Raw genomic sequence first — 17645 nt, 5'->3', positions numbered from 1 at the left:
ATGGACACCTGGACCGTTTCAAGTTCTTGGTTATTACAAATAAAGTTGCTATGAATGTCCACATACAAGTCTTTTTGAAGACAGTTGTTTTCATTTCTTTTGGTGAAATACTTAGAAGAGGAATTGCTAGGTCATGGGTAATATTATTCTTGATATGGTTAGGTTTAGTGCCACCATTTCGCTATTCGTTTTCTGTTTGTTCTACATGTTTTTCGTTACTCTGTTCCTCCATTTCTAAGTGTGTGTGTGTTTTTTTTTAGTTTACTAAATAATTTTTGTAATTCAGTTTTAACTTATCTATTAATTTTTCTTTTCTTTTTTTTTTTTTGAGATGGAGTCTCGCTCTGTCACCCAGGCTGGAGTATGGTGGCACGATCTCAGCCATGGCAACCTCTGCCTCCTGGGTTCAAGCAATTCTCCTGCCTCAGCCTCCCAAGTAGCAGGGATTATGGGCACACACCACCATGCCCAGCTAATTTTTTGTATTTTTAGTAGAAACGGGGTTTCACCATGATGGCCAAGCTGGTTTTGAAACCCTGACCTCAGGTGATCCACCCGCCTCTGTCTCCCAAAGTGCTAGGATTACAGGCTTGAGCCACTGCTCTATTGAGCCACCTTCTCTATTAATTTTTAATGATATTTTGGCCAGGGACAGTGGCTCACACCTGTAATCCGAGCACTTTGGGAAGCTGAGGCGGAGAGATTGCTTGAGCCCAAGAGTTAAAGACCAGCCTAGGCAACATGGTGAAATCCTGTCTTTACCAAGAACACAAAAATTACCTGGGCGTGATGGCACATACCTGTAGTCCCAGCTACTAGGGAGGCTGAAGTGGGAGGATTGCTTGAGCCTGGGGGGTCAAGGCTACAGTGAGCTGTGAGTGTACCACTGTACTCCAGCATGGGTAACAGAGCAAGACCTTGTCTCAAAAATAAATAAATAAAATTAAAAATTAAATTTGTAATGATATTTTGTTGCACTATTTTTTTAATTGAGGTAAAAATTTACATAACACAAAAAAACTCATGTTAAAGTATACAATTCAGAGGCATCTAGTACATTCACAGTGTTCTGCAACCACCACCTCTATCTAGAGCTAAAATATTTTCATCATCCCAAAATAAAACTCTGTATCCATGAAGCCACACTTCCCATTCTCCTCTTCCTCAGCACCTGGAAACCACTGATCTGCTGTCTTGGTGAATTTATCTATCCTGGACATTTCATGTAAGTGAAATCATACAATATGTGCCCTTTTATGTCTGGTTTCTTTCATTCAGAGTAATGTTTTCAAGGTCCATCCCCATTGCAGCACGTATCAGGATTTCATTTCTTTCTATGATTGACTAGTATTCCATTGTATGCACATACCACTTTTCATCTATCCATTCATCCACTGATGGACATTTGGATTGTTTCCCCCACAATGAATAGTGCTGCTCATTGCATGATTTTTTAGTGGTTGCTGTAAAGCAGAAATTTTCAAATGTTTAGTTTCAGGTTGCACTCCTAAAAGGTATTGAAAACGCCCAAAGAGCTTCTATGTGGGTAATATGTATTAGAAATTAAACAGGGAGGCCAGGCGCAGTGGCTCATGCCTGTAATCCCAGCACTTTGGGAGGCCGAGGCAGGCAGATCACTTGAGGTCAGGAGTTCGAGACCAGCCTAACCAATGGTGAAACCTTGTCTCTACTGAAAACACAAAAATTAGCCAGGCGTGGTGGCGTGCACCTGTAATCCCAGCTATTCAGGAGGCTCAGGCATGAGAATCAATTGAACCCGGGAGGCAGAGGTTGCAGTGAGCTGAGAGTGCACCACTGCATTCCAGCCTGGATGACACAGCGAGACTCTGTCTCAAAAAGAAAAAAAAAAGAAAATTTAAAATTAAACTGGGAATCTTAAAAATATTAATATTTAATTAAAAGAATAAATCCATTATATGTTAACATAAATAACAAGTTTTATTAAAAATAATATACTTTCTCCCCAAAATAGTTAGGAGAGTGACACTGTTTTACATTTTTGTAAATGTCTTCAATTTCTGGCTTCATGAAAGATGAATTCTTTTTTTTTTTTTTGAGATGGAGTCTCACTCCCGTGGTGCAGGCTGCAGTGCAGTGGCGCTCTTGGCTCACTGCAACCTCCACCTCCCGGATTCAAGTGATTCTCCTTCCTCAGCCTCCCGAGTAGCTGGGATTACAGGCATGCACCACCACGCCTGGCTAATTTTTGTATTTTTAGTAGAGACGGGGTTTCACCATGTTGGCCACGCTGGTCTCCAACTCCTGACCTCAAATGATCCACCTCAGCCTCCCAAAGTGCTGGGATTACAGGCACGAGCCACCACACCTGGCCATGAAAGATGAATTCTAATATCTGCTTCTTAATCTGTTGTAGATACGTTGTTTTGGTTGACTTATACGAAGAAAATCCAGCCTCACACAGACACATGGCTGAAAATGGGAAGACCTCAAGGAAGTCCTAAATGGGTTTTGGGGACCCCCAAGGTTCTTGTACCACACTCTGAAAACCACCGCTCAAAGGATTACAAAATACATCTTTCACTTTTCAGAGTCTACCTAGAGTTAATATTATACCACTTCATGTAAAATGTAACCACTTGCAACTGTATGGTTCAACTTACCATTCCCATTTTGTATGTTGTAGTCATACTACATGTCCTGAAGGACAGGAGCAATAAACAGAACTAACAATTGCAATTTTTTTGTTGTTTTTTGAGACAGAAGTCTCCCTCTGTTGCCCAGGCTGGAGTGCAGTGATGCGATCTCAGCTCACTGCAGCCTCGACCTCCCAGACACAAGCAATCCTCCCACCTTAGCCTCCCAAGTAGCTGGGGCTACAGGGCACATGCCACCATGCCCGGCTAATTTTTGTGTTTTTTGTAGAGATGGGGTTTTGCCATGTTACCAGCCTGGTCTCAAACTCCTACACTCAGGAGAGCCACCCACCTCAGCTTCCCAAAGTGCTAGGATTACAGGCAGGAACAACCACACTCGGCCAAACTCTTTTGCTTTAAACAGTTAAATATATTTTTTTAATTGAGGAAAAAATAGCATTTTATATTTATCTACATACAACTTAACATTTCGAGCACTCTTCATTCCTTCCTAAAGGTTCAAACTCCTATCTAGCCATGTTTCCCTTTAGCCTGGAGAATTCTCTTATGGTGCAGTCTGCTGGTGATAAACTCTGAAAATTTAGTTTTTATCTGAAAATTTTATTCTGTCTTCTTTAATGATATTTTTGCTGGATATAGAATTTTGTGTTTATGAGTTTTTTCTTTCAGGGCTTTAAAGAAGCCTTACTACTGTCTTTTGGACTCCTCTTTCTGATGTAAAGTCAGCTTAAAGATAAAATTTTCTCTTGCTAAACTAGTGACTACCTCTTTAACATAATATTTACATGTTACACACTAACAGTCTCTTGTCTCTTTCCTCCATCTTAAAAAAAAAAAAAAAAAAAAAACAGCTTCCAAAGGCAGGAGGGAGAAGTCACATATTATATACATCATTATGTTTTTAAAGGTGTGTTTTAAGGTTTGAAACAGGATACTAAGGCTATTAGATGAAATGAGCCCCAAGATGGGTAGTGTTTACAACTCAAATATTGAACAAGTTTCAGAACTTTAACCATTTCCCTGCAAGCACCCCTCTTCATGCCTGCCTGACCCCCATCACTCAGATGGCAGGACCGAAGCCTGATTACGCCTAACTATCTGCCTGCTCTGAACCTGCAAACAGTAGCTGGGCGTGGACGGAGAAAAGCCCACTGTGCTAATCAGTCTCAGTTTAAATGGACCACCTCAAATCTTAAGTGAGCAGCCAACAGTGTCAGTTAATCCCTAGCAAATCACCTTCTCTCTTTCAAGACAGCAGTTTCATCTCTACACCTCACTGCATCTTCACTAAGTAAATAGGTGCATGAGAATGAGTACTCCCTTGCTTGCTCCTCAGCCCTGCAGCCACTGACCTACTAGAATTAGTATCCTCCATCTCCTTCTCTTTTTTTTTTTTTCCAGACGGAGTCTTGCTCTGTTGCCCATGCTAGAGTGCAATGGTGCGATCTTGGCTCACTGCAACCTCCACCTGCCGGGTTCAAGAAATTCTCCTGCCTCAGCCTCCCAAGTAGCTGGGATTACAGGCACCCACCACCGCACCTGGCTAATTTTTGTATTTTTAGTAGAGATGGGGCTTTGCCATATTGGTCAGGCTGGTTTTGAACTCCTGACATCAGGTGATCTGCCAGCCTCGACCTCCCAAAGTGCTGGAATTACATCCTTCTCTTATTATAATGGAACAGGTGTCCCTGCACATGGCAATGGCCTATCCCTCTATTTTGTGCTGAATTTTATCTTTTCAAATACTTTAAAACTTTGTTCCTGCAATAATCCTTTCATTTTCTTGCTTTATCAGCTTCTTCTCTGTACCAAATCACTTCTATCTGCATACAAATAAGCCAAATGTTGCTGTTCTTAAAAATAAACAAACAAGCCATGCACAGTGATTCACGCCTGTAATCCCAGCACTTTGGGAGGCCAAGGCGGGTGGATCACCTGAGGTCAGGAGTTCAAGACCAGCCTAGCCAACATGGCGAAACCCCATCTCTACTAAAAACACAAAAATTAGCTGGACGTAGTGGTAGGCACCTGTAATCCCAGTTACTTTGGAGGCTGAGGCAGGAGAATAACTTGAACCTGGGAGGCAGAGGTTGCAGTGAGCCAAGATCATGCCACTGCACTCTAGCCTGGACTTTCATATCGAACATTGAATGACCTCTCCATGTAGATGTCTAATTTGAAACTTAACATGACCAAAGTAGACTTACACAAATAAATAAACATACTCCCTAAAGCCCACAGTCCCGTCCAGCCTCTACTGTTTGTTTGTTTTGGTTTTGTTTTTTTTTTTCCTACTTCTCTTTCCTGAAAAATTCCTCCGGAGTTGCCTATGCTTCCTGTCTCCACCTTCTTGTCTCCCCTCCTCTCCCACTCCAGTTGGGCTTTCCTTCCCATCATCCCACTGAAACTGCTCCCATCTTGCCTGATCCATTGGTTAGGTCTCCGCTTTTTTTCTGCTTAACCCCGCACAGCACCTGGCACACTGGCCACTCCCTTCTTCTTGAATACGGTCATCTGGAGGCCTTGGTGCAACCACACTCTTTCCAGTTTTCCTCCTGACCCTGACTGCCCTCTCAGCCTCTCCTGCAGGCATCTCCTGTTCCAGCTCCCCAGGAAGTACCCAAGATCTCACCTTCCTCTCTTTTTCTCCATCCTGATCTTCCACTAGATGATCTCATCTCATCCAGGACCACCAATGTGCTAGTAACCCCCCAAATCTACAGCTGCAGCTAGATCTTGCCTCTGCACTCCGGACTTTCATATCGAACACTGAATGACCTCTCCGTGTAGATGTCTAATTTCAAGCTTAACATGACCAAAGCAGACTTTTTATTTCCCTTCCACAGACCCGCTCGTTCTCCAGCTTTCCTGTCTCAGTGAATGGCACCACCACCCACCCTGTTATTCGGGTCATAAACTTAGAAATGAATCTTCTCCCCCTTTCTCTGCATCCCATCCATTGGCAAATATAGCCCTACCCTCACATGCAGCCTGAATCTAACCATTTCTCATCTTCACAGTTGCAATCCTGTCCATCACCTCTCTCCTAGACAATGTCAGCAACATCCTTAAAGGCATTGCTGCTTTTGCAATGACCCCCATAGTCAACTCTCCCTCAGTGGAAGGATCTTTCAAAGGCATAAATCAGATCATGTCACTCCCCTGCTTAAAAACTTCTAACGAACCATTTTATCTGTAAATATATATTCCTCCTGTCTCCATCCTCTATAAAAATCTGGAAACAATGACTGACCCAGTAGCAATAAGTATCCCTAGCACCTAGATTGTAGTGTTGAATTACCTTCTCACATTAAAAGTAGCTGGGACTTTTGTAAATGGCTGATTCCAGGTCTGGGGCAAAAAATGGACAAAATAAGCCAGAAACATCTTGCCATAACAGAAAGCAAGGAATCTATCAAAGATTACGAGAGTCATGTCAGAGGGATTCAGAAGCCAAATCAAAAAAGTTCCCACTAACCAAAGATGGGACACTTTTAGCTTTAATGGACACAGCACTGTAATTGAAATGGATTGAAACTGTCAAATAGGCCAAAATCCATGAGTTCACAATGATGCTGAAAGTATAATAATAGCTCACTTTTGGAGAGTGATAGGAACAAATTTATTATCTTGAACACTGATAATCAAAGGGGGAAAAATCAAGCATGTAGCCTTTTCTACATTAACTATACCACTGGTTAACAAATAATTGATTAGGGGAAGCATCTCTTCATGAAAAGACTCCGATTAATAAATGAAAAAGAGATAATAGAATTAACATATCACCATGTTGCACCTTCCAGTGAGTTAACAGATATAGGCATTATGTTATCAGGGCCTGCTAAGATCACAGAAATACAGACAACCAAACATTGATGTACCCTCTGGTGAAGGAGCATCTATGGTCTTGCCAAAGGGATTCAAAATTGTGTCTAATCAAATCTCTACATCCAGGTGCTAATTTGCATGAAATAGAGAAGACAGAGGAACATGTTGAATGTGAGTTGAATGTCGAATATGCAGTCAGCAAAAACCTAGACTGTGGGAAACCACAGATCAAATCTCCCTAGCTATGCAATAGATATACTGTAAGGAAAAGGATGGAGATGGAACCTATCGATAAAAGGATGTAAAATATCAAGTCGATATGCTTTTTTAAAACACGTGCAAGCCTGTGACGTCTAAGGATGTACATTTGGGTGATAAACTGTAAAGAAATGCAATGCAGGCCGAACTCGGTGGCTCACACCTGTAATCCCAGCACTTTGGGAAGCAGAGGTCGGTGGATCACCTGAGGCCAGGAGTTCGAGACTAGCCTGGCCAACATGGTGAAACCCCGTCTCTACTAAAAATACAAAAATTAGCCAAGCATGGTGGTGGGTGCCAGTAATCTCAGCTACTCGGAGGCTGAGGCAGGAGAATTGCTTGAACCTGGGAGGCGGAGGTTGCAGAGAGCCAAGATCGCACCATTGCACTCCAGGCTGGGCAACAAGAATGAAACTCCATTTCAAAAAAAAAAAAAATGCAGTGATTACTATGAAAGTCAGGGTAACGGTCACCTTTGGGAGAAGGAAGATGGTTGGGGGCAGGGCAGAATCCATGGAGGGGCTGTGGGGTGGCTGCAAAATTCTATTTCAAGACCTGGGTGGTGGATACAAAGATGTCTGCCTTTGAATTAACAACATTGAAACAAGTCAACATTTGTTTTGGTTGATTTTCTGCATCTATGTTTTATGGTGTGATTTTTAAAAAATCTCTGTTGTAGTGTCTGGCAAACTTTTTATAAAAAGGGCCACATATTAAATATTTTAGGCTTTCCAGGCCAAGAGGCAAAATCGAAGTTGTTATGTAGGTATTTCTATAACCATTTAAAACGTTTACCTTGGAGGCCGAGGCGTGAGGAACGCTTGACACCAGGAGTTCAAAACTGGCCTGGGCAACATAGCGAAACCCCATCTCTTTCAAAAATAATAAAAATAAAATAAAATAAAAATAAATAAAATGTAACTACAGTATTTTTTTTAATGCATAAGGATAAACCTCTAGAATTGAGACCCTCAAGGGTCCACCAATACTTGAATTCCTGATCGAGGGGCTCCAACAGCCACTGGTGTGCTCTGATGACTTTGCCAGATTCCCACGGTAACCGCTCCCCTTCCACCCTGGTCCACATTAACCTCCATGTCTCTAAGCCACAGGCGGACGCAGTCACCAACCTCAATTCCCTAAGAAGCTGGGGGAGGGAAGGGGGCGAGCGTTCTTGCGCACAGTGAGCTCCCAGCTACACCCACCAACTCTCGGTGAGCACCCCTCCTAGGAGAAAGGGAGAACCTAAGGGCACCTAAGTCTTAGGCCCCAGGACCAGACAAAAGAACGTTTCCTAAAGCCTGTGTCCAGACTCCCCTCACGAGTCCTTGACTACATCCTTGTCACTCAAGGTGTGGTCTAGTAGACTAGCAACAGCAGCAGCATCACCGGGGAGCCTGCTAGAAATGCAGAATTTCACCCACTCCAGACCTACTGGATCATAGTCTGCACATTTAACAAGATAGCAGGAGATCCATATGCATATTAATGTTTGACAAGTGTTGGTTGCTTTCACAATCCAGATAAGCCAATGCCATAAATAAACACATCAAACCAGAAACACCTCTCGTAGGTTGACTTTTTAACCTAGACGCTAAAAGACTGCTTTTATGATTTATAAGAGGAAATTCCCAAAGTTGAGTTCCCCATGCTCAGTAAGAGTGAAAATTCCCTCCTATCTTCTCTGACCATCAATCCAGGACAGAATGTCTCACCGATCTTGGGGTCTTGCTCTCAAAGCCAGTGGGGAAATCAGAAAGGACACTTTCTACTCCTAGAATAAGAGTGTTACATCTTTTAAACAAGTGAAACGGAAAGCACAAAGAATGGCTGAATGCCTTGAACGTACCAAGATAAGTAGGTCAAATGGCAACATAAGGGAAAATCCCAACTCCAGGGAAGATAAAACACCACTGTCTTAAACAATGAAAGAAGCACCCCAAACGTTGCTCACAAAACCCAGCTGAGTAACTCCCAAAAAGCAGACCCTATTTGCATGTTAAACCTCAAAATGAAATTCCCACAAATACTGAGACAGTGGATCAGTACCCTTCAGAGAAGTTCCCAGGGTTGGTAACTTCCCTGTCTGATGAGTTTTCTCCACCTCCATCTATCTTGGGAAGCTGCAGGCCTTCAGTTTAACTTCCTCATCAGATGACAGTTGCAAACCAGAACAGACACATCCCAATCCTACATGAACCACTTTGCTTCACTGGGAAATATTAAAAAGAACCTAATGATTCACCAAAGAGCACCACATTTAAAGAAAAGAAAATTATCATTTTTAGTGGCAAAGACAAAATAAGATGAGAGAAAAAACTACTTCAAACAGAAAACAACTAAAAACATTTTTCTAAAAATCCAAGGTACATGCTACAACACAGATGAACCTTGAAAACATTATTTTATGTGAAAGAAGCCAGTTACAAAGAACTACATATTATATGATTCCATTTACATGAAATGTCCAGAATATACAAGTCTGTAGAGACAGAAGGTAGATTAGTCGTTGCCAAGGGCTAGGAGGGATGAGACGATTGGGGGTTAATGGCTAAAGGATTTGGGGTTTCATTTGGAAGTAATGAAAATGTTCTAGAAGGGATTGTGGTGATGGTTGGGCAATTCTATGTAAATATACTAAAAGGCATTGAACTGTATACTTTATTTAAATGGGTGAATTGTATAGTATGTAAATTATATTTCAATAAAGCTGTTTTAAAAAATTATATGGCTCCATACTAGATCCAAGTTTGGAGTTTCTAATATAACACAACGACTTTCTGGGCAAAATCTGAAAAAAAAAAGGTGATGTCAGTACTGAGTAGAGGCCCCACCAGGTTTGTATGACAAAACACTCCCATCTCAGTTTGGGAAATAATTTCACAGTCTTGTCTAAAGATCATCAATCTCAGCTGGGCGCGGTGGCTCGTGCCTGTATTCCCAGCACTTCGGCAGGCCGAGGCAGGCAGATCGCCTGAGGTCAGGAGTTCAAGACCAGCCTGACCAACATGGAGAAACCCCATCTCTACTAAAAATACAAAATTAGCCAGGCATGGTGGTGCATGCCTATAATCCCAGCTACTCAGGAGGCTAAGGCAGGAGAATTGCTTGAACCCAGGAGGCGGAGGTTGCTGTGAGCCAAGATTGCGCTATTGTATTCCAGCCTGGGCAACAAGAGCGAAACTCCATCTAAAAAACAAAACAAAACAAAAATCATCAATCTCACAGAAATCCCCAACTGATTTTAGCTTCCTGTTCCAGAAACACTGGAAAAACCAAAATAGGCCAAACACACTTTCAAAACAATACCTTTAATCTATGTAGGCAAAGGGAGAAAAAGGGGATCATGGAATAGGAGTTATAGGTGCTGTCAGAATACAAAGTTGAGAATTTACTATCACTATAAAAATTCAAGTCCAATGTCGATTCCCCAAAGAAACTATGCATCCAAAGACTCCAAATAACTTAACACACACAGAATGGTGGCTAAAACAGACCACCTGGATGATTAAGGCCTTCTCCATTATTACACTGACCTCAGCGCTGGAACCTCTATTGAGTTTTAGCTTGGCAGATTCTCTTCTCTCTTCCCAATCTGTTTAATTTTCCAAGCCAAGGGCATCATGAGAAACCCCATGAGCACCCTGATTGCATCCACAAGGACCTGTTGGCTTCAGGGTCACAGCTGCTACTATGGAAAGACAGAAGGGAGAGGTAGGACGGGTATATCTCTTACCTTAAACGAAAACACACAAAACCTCAGTGCATTAGAAGGTTTAGAGAGTGAAACCTCTGCAGCTATCAGCCAACAGCTTCCTCCTGCCTTGATGACCTGGATTCTCTCTGATCCCCAGGCAAATGACAAGACCAAATGTTAGGCAATTAATAATATAGCAGATGCTGTTTGGTTTCTGTGTTCTCCTATAGACTCTTGCTTCAAGGGCAAAATGGCGGTGTCTGATGCCAAGGTCCAAAGGAACTGGCAAATGCCTAGAACGTTGCCTAGCACATACTAGGTCTTCAAAAACTATTTGTTGAATATCTCTTGAAGGAATGCTGATAGTCCCCTGTCACTCTCTGCCTTCTTCCCTCAGCCTGGAAACACCGACACAAACACACACACACACATACACACACACACGAAGTTGAATCCACACTTGTTTATTGCAACCCTATCTGTAACTTTGCAAAACTAATAAGCACAACAGCAATTACTGCTAGAATACAGATTTCAATGGGCAGGGCATTTTGTTAATTTTGTACCCTAAACGCCCAAAACAATGCCTAGCACATAGTAGGCTCTCTATATGTGTTTAATGCCGAATGAATTAAAAACCTACTATGTGCCAGGCGCTGTGCTAGATCGACTTCTGCCAGCGACCCAATCGATTACTTCCACACCGGCGGCAGAGCCGCCCCCTGAGTCCTCCTACAGCCAGGGGCCGCTGTAGGAAACGCCTGGCTTCCTTCCCTCGTCACTCTTTGACCCCGTAAAGTCACTGCCCGGAGCTAAGATGGCAGCGTCGGTGGCAGCTGCAGCCCGGCGGCTGCGGCGGGCCATTCGAAGGTCGTCCGCATGGCGGGGCCCCAGCCATCGGCCGCTCTCATCGGAGCCCCCTGCAGCCAAGGCCTCGGCCGTGAGGGCCGCCTTTCTGAACTTCTTTCGGGACCGCCATGGCCACCGGCTGGTGCCCTCCGCCTCCGTGCGGCCCCGCGGCGACCCCAGTTTGCTTTTTGTCAACGCGGGCATGAACCAGGTGAGGGCCGAACCATACTGATAGGGAGCGGAGTTTGTGAGTTTTCCGGTGAGAAAGACGCTGCAGGATGGGCAAAAGAAGCGAGAGGCGGAGTTCGTAGCTTTTGGGGAAAGAGGGCGGTGCTTGGTTGGGTAAAGTGGGGGGTACGGCGCTCAGAGTATAGGGAGGGCTTGGGGAGGGCTTGAACTGGGAACTTCTGAATTGGAATTGAGTATTAGGTCCAGAAATGGCTGGAGTGGAATCCCGTGGGGGCAGACTGGTGGGGGAAATCCCCTTTCATTTATTCGCTCTTTAAATAAAGATAACGCTTTCATTAAATGTTTATTGATCACCTGTTGTGTGCTGAGTACTATTCTCTAAGCTTTTGATTTTTATCAGCCACTTACCTTTTCTAGACTTCATTGTCCTCATCTGTAAAATAGGGGCGGCGTAAGTTAATCTTAGAGGCCGTCTGGGATCCCTACTAAATAAGTCTTAGTTTTGTACCCTGAAGTTATTGGGTGTGGTTGAAGAAGCTGAGACAGAGGACGGAGGATGCCACATTTCAGTGCCCTGTTTCCAGCTCCCAACACATTCCTCCTTTTACCTTGCCCATTTTACTACCAGAGGGTCTCCGGTTCATGATTTATTTACCTCTTCTGTGCTCCCCACATACCAGAGATGGCTGTCTCCAGGCTCCCAGGTTGTCCTCCTAGACCAAGATTACAATGCACTCTCGGGGGCACCGTCAGCCTTCGGTCTGAACAGCCATCCCTAAACCCACTCCCCACATTTCCCTTCTACTGAGAAATTGCGATATCCCTCTCCTCCTCCCCACTCTATGTGCTTCCAGTTCAAGCCAATCTTTCTGGGCACCGTGGATCCACGAAGCGAAATGGCAGGCTTCCGACGTGTGGCCAACAGCCAGAAATGTGTGAGAGCTGGAGGACGCCATAACGACCTGGAAGATGTGGGTCGAGACCTTTCCCATCATACCTTCTTTGAAATGCTTGGCAATTGGGCCTTTGGGGGTGAATATTTTAAGGTGAGTCTCTGGAGAGCATTGATCAGCCAAGAAGGGAGTCAGTTTGTCCTGTTTCCATTGTACTGTCTGCTTAGGCAGGGCCTAATACCAGATGTGGAGGCAAAGTGCTAGTTGAGCAGGTGTAACAGGAATTACCTCGCTTCCCTGATTGGATTGTAAGTCCCTCAAGGGCAGAGACTGTGCTTCCTGCCTAATGACTACTCAAAAATTGTTGTTTGAGCAAATGGTCAAATAGCAATGCTAAGGTACTTACTAAAGTTAAAGATCACTCCAGGCTAGAGTAGGCAGTGAATTTCATGTGAAAGTGGGACTTGTTCTGGGACTTGAAAGAAGATAGGATTTAGAAGAAGGGGAAGCTTTCTGGGCAGTAAACACTCAGAGGCAGTAATGGTTCATGGCTTATTCTGGGAACAAGATGGCCGCAGAAATGCTTTTGTCTTAAGTGGGGGGCTAAACTCATGTGGCTTGATTACTTCAGTGGGGTCTCCATCTCACCCATCTTCCTCCCCCGACCCCATGCTGGTTTCTGCTGCAGGAGGAGGCATGTAGCATGGCCTGGGAACTGCTGACTCAGGTCTATGGGATCCCTACGGAAAGGCTCTGGGTCTCCTACTTTGATGGTGACCCTAAGGCAGGGTTGGAGCCAGACCTGGAGACCAGGGACATTTGGCTGAGCTTAGGGTAAGTCAACCCCCTACTTATGTTCATTCCTGGAGGGCAGAAGGACTGGATAATGGAGACTACCAGCACCAATCCTCAGAGTCTCAGCATTTCATTCCAGGATACTGTGGACTTAGCCCTGTTCTTCCTCTTGCTGAGCTTCGACTTGAGGGAGGGGCTCTCGTGGCAGAGAGGGTCCCAGCTTCTGGGTCTGTCTATCTCTCACCACTCGCCTGCCTTTCTCCTCAGGGTGCCTGCTACTCGTGTGCTTTCCTTTGGACCACAAGAGAACTTCTGGGAGATGGGGAATACCGGCCCTTGTGGACCCTGTACCGAGATCCACTATGACCTTGCTGGTGGGGTGGGAGCCCCCCAGCTGGTAGAACTTTGGAACCTGGTCTTCATGCAACACAACAGGTAAGGGGGTGCGGAAGCAGGACGAGAATCCCTGGCTAGAAGTGGAAAAGGTGGCAATTAGAAGACTTTGATCTGTTTCGTATAAAAACAAACACGTAAATGATGCTTACCATGTGCCAGGCACAATTCTCATCACCTTGTAGATAATAACTGATTTAATTGTAGTCTTTGCCTGTGACAGCTTAAACAAGTCACTGCTATTCTCTGTTGAACTTGATGATCAACAAGTTAAGTTGAACTTGATGATCTCAGATTTTCTTCTAGCCTTGACATGTCTTTCTAGGGGCAAAGAATTCTGTCCCAAGATGGGATGTCTGCTGCCCAGGCAAGAGCCCAAGCAGGGGTGAGAGTGGAGATAGCCCTATATGAGAAAGGACAGGACCCCAAGGCCATCATCATCTGCTACTGCAGGGTGGCAGGGGAAGATACGCATTGTCTGGTTCCTCCCATTGTCAGCCCCCTTAGGCTCCCCGCCACCCAACATTACTCCACTTGGGCATCTCACACCTGTAATCCTGGGTGGGGCCTCATCTTGCACACCTTCCCTGGACAGAGAGGCAGATGGAAGCCTGCAGCCCTTGCCCCAGTGGCATGTGGACACAGGAATGGGCCTGGAAAGGCTGGTGGCTGTGCTGCAAGGCAAACACTCCACCTATGACACTGACCTCTTTTCCCCGCTGCTCCACGCCATACAGCAGGTGAGTGCCTCTTCCCTTCCAGAAGCCCTCCAACTTGCTCATCATAGCCCTTAGCCCCATTGCATTCCATCTTTGTTGAGAACTCAGAGTGTTCTCAGCATCTGAGGACAATAACCAACCAAGAATTCCAAGACGTCAAGCAAGACACTAGGATTCATTACTTATTACCTGCTGTTCCTCCTAACTCCTTACCTCTTTCATTTATTCAGAAAATACTTGTTGAGTGCTTGCTTTATGTTAAGTCCTTTGTGTTTGGTACAGAAGACACAGCAGTAAGCAGGAAAGGGATCATGGAGATTATATGCTAGCATGAGAGATAGACAATAAATGTGTTAAAGAACAAAGTAATAGCTTACAGATTGTGAACAGGCAGTAAACATGGGTGAAAGTAACTAGGAAGAAGGAGGGGTACAGAGGAATCTTAGATAAGGTACTTGGGGAAGGCTCACCAAGAAGATGACCTTTGAGCTGAGCCCCGAAGAAGGAGGAGTCAGCCACAAGAAGCTCTTTCCAGGCAGAGGGGACAGCAGGTACCAAGGACCTTGGTACTGATGGATTAGATGGGGAGGGGAGAGAGACATCAAAGATGGCTCCCAGGCTATTGGCTTGAGCAACACAGTGAATGGCATGACTGTTTACTGAGATGAAGAAGCCTGGGGAAGAGAGAGCTTTGGAGCTAGGTGAATCAAGCTCTCTGCTTTGGAGCATTTCCATGTGTGTATAGCTTATACCCTCCCTGTTGCCCCCCAAGAAAGGGCTTGACATGTGCCAGAAACAAAAAGGTGGCCAGCCAGCTAAAGGAGAATCCCATGGGATATAATAGGAACATGTGTCAGTTAGCTTTTGCTGTATAACAAACCACCCTAATGCTCTGTGGCTTAATCACCAACCATGTATTTGCCCCCTGAGTCTGTGAGCTAGAGTTTAGTCTGGGCTTAGCTGGCTCATACTTTGGTCTTCTGTGAGCTCACTCATCCATCTGTGGTCAGCTGAGAGGCAGCTCCTCCTCTGGGGCTTGGCTGTCTGTCAGTTTGGAGGCAGTAGGGGTGACTGGGCCATGTGTCTGTCATCACCTAGCTGGCTGGTCTGGGCTTGTCCACATCACAGCTCAGCAAGGTTCCAAGACAGAGAGCAGACACATAGGCTTAGAACAGTGTTGTTTCCAGTATATTCTGTGGGTCAAAGCAAGTCACAAAGCCAGCACAGATTCAGGGGATGGAGAAACAGAGTCTATCCCTTGATGGGAAACAGCTGTAAAGTCCCATTTTTAAAGTGGCGTATGCATAGGAAAGGGCCATTTTTGTGAACAGTCTACCACAGACAAGAGGGCAGAGTTCAGTCTTGTGGGTCTTGAAGTCCAAAGTGGGGCTTTGATTCTCGGAGTGGCAAGAAGGGTTCTAAGGGCTGGGCACGGTGGTTCATGCCTATAATCCTAGCACTTGGGGAGGCAGAGGGAGGCGGTTCGCTTGAGGTCGGGAGTTGGAGACCAGCCTGGCCAACATGGCAAAACCCTGTCTACTAAAAAATAGAAAAATCAGCAAGCATGCTGGCACATACCTGTAGTCCCAGCCACTTAGGAGGCTGAGACAGGAGAATCACTTGAACCCAGGAGGTGGAGGTTGCAATAAACTGAGATCGTGCTACTGCACTTCAACCTGGGCAACAGAGTGCGACTTCATCTCAAAAAACATAAATAAATAAAAATGTACATCAGATCATGTCACTCTCCACTGAGAACACTTTTTTTTTTTTTTTGAGACAGAGTCTTGCTCTGTCACCCAGGCTGGAGTGCAGTGGCATGATCTCAGCTCACTGCAACCTCTGCCTCTTGGGCTCAAGCAATTCTCATGCCTCAGCCTCTAGAGTAGCTGGGATTACAGCCACCTGCCGTCACACAAAAAATCTGTATATTTTTAGTACAGATGGGCTTTCACCAAGTTGGCCAGGCTGGTTTGAAACTCCTGACCTCAGGTGATCACCCACCTCAGCCTCCCAAAGTGTTGTGATTACAGGTGTGAGCCACCACGCCCAGCATGATGTACACTTTTAAAAGCCTACTCCTGTTGCTGTGTGGAGGATGAACTGGAGGGAGATGAGAACAGAAACTTAGGAATCAATTGGGAAGCTATTATCGATCCAAGCAAGAACCACAGGGCATGACTTCGGCTAACAGCAGTGGAAGTAGAGACAAGTAGATTGATTTGAGAGATCTCATGGAGGTAGAAGCAAAAGGACCCACTGATGGATTACGATGGGTAGGGGAAAGAATTCAAAGATGGCTCCCAGACAATTGATTGAGCAACACAGTGAATGGCATGACTGTTAGATGAAGAAGTTTGGGGAAGAGAGAGGTTTGGAGCTAGGTGAATCAAGCTCCCTGCTTTGGAGCATTTCCATGTATGTAGCTTACACTCTCCCTCCCTGCCCACCCCCACAAAAGATGGGAGAGGCAAGAACAGGCAGTGGAGAGCATCTGGAGTCCAAGAGGCCTGGCTGAGATCTCAGATCTGCTCCTTGAGAGCTGGGTAGCCTTGTGTCACTGAGTTCCTCTTCTGTAAAGCAAGGATACTAATACCTCCTGGAATGGGCTGTTTTGGGGATTAGAGTTCACGTTGTTCAAGTTCTCACCCAGTTCTGGTAGTAGAAATTCAGTAAATGATCACAGATATGTTCACTTGTAGCACCAAATATGAGCCCCGTGAGGGCAGGGCCTGGCTCCTGCTCATCCGTGAGGCTTCTCAGCCCAGGACTGGACTGGCAAGGCCATTCTGGATGTGGTTGGCTTTAGGGCTGAGTTCAGATGCTCTAGAGGCCATAAAGAGCACCTACCTGGGCCAGTTCAGGCAGGGCCACTGGCTGACTCTTTCTCTCCTGCTTCCCAGGGCTGCAGGGCACCCCCTTACTTGGGCCGGGTAGGGGTGGCAGACGAGGGGCGCACAGACACAGCGTACCGCGTGGTGGCTGACCACATCCGCACACTCAGTGTCTGCATCTCTGATGGCGTCTTCCCTGGGATGTCAGGTCCCCCGTGAGTCTGGAAGGGCTACAGAGAGGACAGGGGCTGCTGGGGGTCGCAGGTGGAGGAGGGAAGGAAGAGGAGAGGTGGGTCTGGTTGAGCCAGTAGGAGGAATGGGGAGAGGGAAAGCTTTGGGGTGGGAGCGCACACTGTGGATGTTGTCCTTCCCACTCCCCATATTGCTGACCATGAGCTGCTAGGGGTTCATGTCTGGGCTCTGAACCCCTTTAGGCTGGTTCTTCGTCGGATCCTCCGTCGAGCTGTGCGTTTCTCCATGGAGATCTTAAAGGCACCACCTGGCTTCCTAGGCAGCCTGGTGCCTGTAGTGGTGGAGACATTGGTAAGGACAGA

The 17645-nt window shown here is 45.5% G+C and overlaps 1 protein-coding gene across 1 annotated transcript in view; it reads left to right on the top strand.

The window, feature by feature from the left end:
- The first annotated feature begins 11202 nt into the window (after nucleotides 1–11202).
- Nucleotides 11203–17645, top strand: part of AARS2 (alanyl-tRNA synthetase 2, mitochondrial) — a 21393-nt gene continuing 14950 nt past the window's right edge. The window contains exons 1-7 of the mRNA XM_011986842.1: nucleotides 11203–11479; nucleotides 12312–12503; nucleotides 13039–13184; nucleotides 13413–13580; nucleotides 14134–14278; nucleotides 17161–17306; nucleotides 17526–17634. Of these exons, the coding sequence (XP_011842232.1) occupies nucleotides 11237–11479; nucleotides 12312–12503; nucleotides 13039–13184; nucleotides 13413–13580; nucleotides 14134–14278; nucleotides 17161–17306; nucleotides 17526–17634 (1149 nt within the window). The 5' untranslated portion in view covers nucleotides 11203–11236. The remainder of the gene's footprint in view (nucleotides 11480–12311; nucleotides 12504–13038; nucleotides 13185–13412; nucleotides 13581–14133; nucleotides 14279–17160; nucleotides 17307–17525; nucleotides 17635–17645) is intronic.

This window comes from Mandrillus leucophaeus, unplaced genomic scaffold, assembly GCF_000951045.1.
Source record: "Mandrillus leucophaeus isolate KB7577 unplaced genomic scaffold, Mleu.le_1.0 Scaffold3, whole genome shotgun sequence".
NCBI classification, from domain to species: domain Eukaryota; kingdom Metazoa; phylum Chordata; class Mammalia; order Primates; family Cercopithecidae; genus Mandrillus; species Mandrillus leucophaeus.
The sequence above is the reverse complement of the archived record's forward strand: the minus strand, read 5'-3'. Positions and strand labels throughout refer to the sequence as shown.